The sequence below is a fragment of the Sinocyclocheilus anshuiensis genome, unplaced genomic scaffold (genome assembly GCF_001515605.1).
Source record: "Sinocyclocheilus anshuiensis isolate Anshui unplaced genomic scaffold, SAMN03320099.WGS_v1.1 scaffold1067, whole genome shotgun sequence".
NCBI classification, from domain to species: Eukaryota; Metazoa; Chordata; class Actinopteri; order Cypriniformes; family Cyprinidae; genus Sinocyclocheilus; species Sinocyclocheilus anshuiensis.
Window position 1 is genome coordinate 13714 of NW_015547739.1, and position 2784 is coordinate 16497.

The 2784-nt window shown below is 41.3% G+C and overlaps 1 protein-coding gene across 1 annotated transcript in view; it reads right to left on the reverse strand.

Moving 5' to 3' along the window:
* Positions 1–1522: 1522 nt before the first annotated feature.
* nkx3-2 (NK3 homeobox 2) overlaps positions 1523–2784 on the reverse strand; it is a 1976-nt gene continuing 714 nt past the window's right edge. Inside the window, exon 2 of the mRNA XM_016507391.1 lies at positions 1523–2369. Coding sequence (XP_016362877.1) covers positions 1945–2369 — 425 coding nt within the window. The 3' untranslated portion in view covers positions 1523–1944. The remainder of the gene's footprint in view (positions 2370–2784) is intronic.

Genomic DNA, 2784 nt, shown 5'->3' on the forward strand with positions numbered 1-2784 from the left:
GGCACATGCAAGCGCTCGCTGAGAAATCACTGCCGAATATCGACCATCAATTCAAGCTCTTCCACACTGTAAACAATTATTATTATTTTTTTTATAAATTGTCCAGACAACAACAAGATGTAGGCCTATGTTTATTGGCCCTCAACTGAGATGAAAGTTGAACGAACTAGTAGCTACAACTGTTGTTTCAGCTCAAAAACGCATGCTGAAACATGCATCACACCGAAAAAAAATAAGATAATAAAAAAAAAAAAGTTAAGTTGACTCAACAAACAGGCTAGTTTACAGTGCAATGCACCGGCCCATGCAAACCTAAACAGACACACGCTTAGGGAAAATACTCGTGTTGAGAACGGAACTGTACTTTTGAACTGTTCTGAAACAGGCCTCAGAATAACCTCTCGTCGGCATCAACGGAGTCAAAACCAACAGAAGGCATTAATGTCAAATATTCCTCACATAGCATCCATCGTCATTAAAATCCAGCTTTGAAAACAGCCAACAGAGAAAACAGGATGAATTGTGAGGATTCTTCTGTTTTTAAACCGATATTAAGCACGTGTTAATTAACGCGCTCACAGGCCTCACGTGACCTCATTTCTTATTTAATTTCAAATTGCATGCATTTAAAATTGTAGCCTGTTGACAAACGATTTTGTATCGACTTTACGGACGTTTGGCATATACAGCAAAGCTCAATTATTAGATATGATCGTGTTTTGTTTTTTGTATTTCTCCACACAAAACCTAATTTGAGCCCAAAGACTAAAAGACAAAACGAAAACACAGAATGTCAGTAAATCTGATGATCTAGGATCTTTTATCTGTCTGATGTATTATTAAGCAAACGCTTTAATAGGCTACTGGGCGTATTACATTGCATAAGAAAGGTTATTCTACTAACAACACAATTTCGAAAATAATTCGCTGTGTCAGAATAATCAATCAGCCAAGCGACATATACACACACACACATATATTTTTATTGAAATATAATTCATACATTTATATGCACAAATATTTCTCTCTGTAATTATAGCCAAGGGCTCGCGAGGCCTTGTTCTGATCGCAAAACACGATTAAATCATTTATTAGTATTGTCATAATTAGTATTACTGAACATAGCGCTGATGGTTTGATTATAGTTTGTTGGTTTTATTGTTTGCACGGTTTGTAATCTCAGTGGCTTTATTGCTGTCACGAATTTCAGTAATTAGTCCGAAGTTTCTTCTTTTTTGTCTACAAGAAATATCAACGAGGCTTTAAAAACGAAGAGAAGGTTGAAATATTAAAGCAGAATTCAGCGGCGAGATTGCGTGAAATAACACAAATAGATGAAAACACGAGTGAAAGTGGATTTTTTGGCGACTCTTCTTTTGCTGTTTTGTGTCAAACTTACTTTATAATTTAGTGACTCCAGTGGGCTCCTGTCACGGGTCTTTAACTTCACGCTTCTACTTTGAGGATTCATTGAAATGACAGATCTCATAAAATGCGAGAAACACGACTGAAATTATGCTTCATGTGTTTTAATGTTTGATTTCTTTTTCATTAAACAAAACACGTTACACTAATATGAAAACATACATGTGGAGTAAACGTGGAGACTTCACGGCTCACTTACTGAGTCCAACAAACCAGTATTTTCCTCTGGTTTTAATATGTTGTACTGCGGGGGAAAGTGCCAGTCTTACCGGTAACGACATCAAGTGCAGAAGAGAGAGTGTTTTGCTAAAAACCGACACATTTTCCATGCATTCTGAAATCAGATCCTAATGGTGATTTATAGGGAGTAAAACAGATATAAGTCCTGGGAAGAAAACCGGCGGGTTTGGCCCAAACGCGGAGCCGGTCCTGCGAATAAATCTCCCGGTTTTAGCTCCTCGGTCGGTGTGTTCAGTAAACGACTGTCTTTAGTAGAATAAATACGCGTGAGTCCCGGGGTCACAGGCTCCCGGCGCAGGAGGAGGACAGGCTCCAGGCGGGCAGGCAGTAGGTGTACGGGTAATAACAGGGCGGCTGCAGTGAGAGCAGCGGCGGACGGAGCAGGTCTCCGGGGCTGTACTGCCGCCGGTCGTCGCGCACCAGCACCTTCACCGCCACTTTCTTCGCCGCCGGGGCCGAGGCCAGCAGATCGGCGGCCATCTGGCGTCGCTTGGTTTTGTACCGTCGGTTCTGGAACCAGATCTTGACCTGCGTCTCGGTGAGCTTGAGAGAGGCGGCGAGGTCCGCGCGCTCCGGGCCCGACAGATAGCGCTGATGATTGAAGCGCCGCTCGAGCTCGAACACCTGCGCGTGAGAGAACGCGGCGCGAGAGCGCTTCTTCCGCTGCTTGGGCTGATCTCTGCTCTCCTCGCCGGCCTTACAGTCTGGAAAACAATCCCAAACGCTTTACTGCATGCGCTTTACTTATAATTGTCTCTGAAGTTCAAGTCTATATGCGTAGAAAAAACGTGCATGATAGTGCCATTTATTTTTACATGATACTATATACATGTACACGTTTCTCCGATAACGTTTCTTAAAAGTATTGCAAATACCATAATAGAATGCCATGGTATTAGTATGATACATGTGCAATAAACAAACAATATGCTTAGAAAAAACGTGCATGGTTGTGCATTTATTTTTACGTGGTATCTTGATACTATATACATTTACACGTTTCTCCGATAACGCTTTTGAAAGTGTTGCAAAGCTCAGCCTACCATGGTATTAGTATGGTACATGTGCAATAAACAAACAGGCCTACTTATAAAAAAAAAAACAAAAAAAAAAAACGGG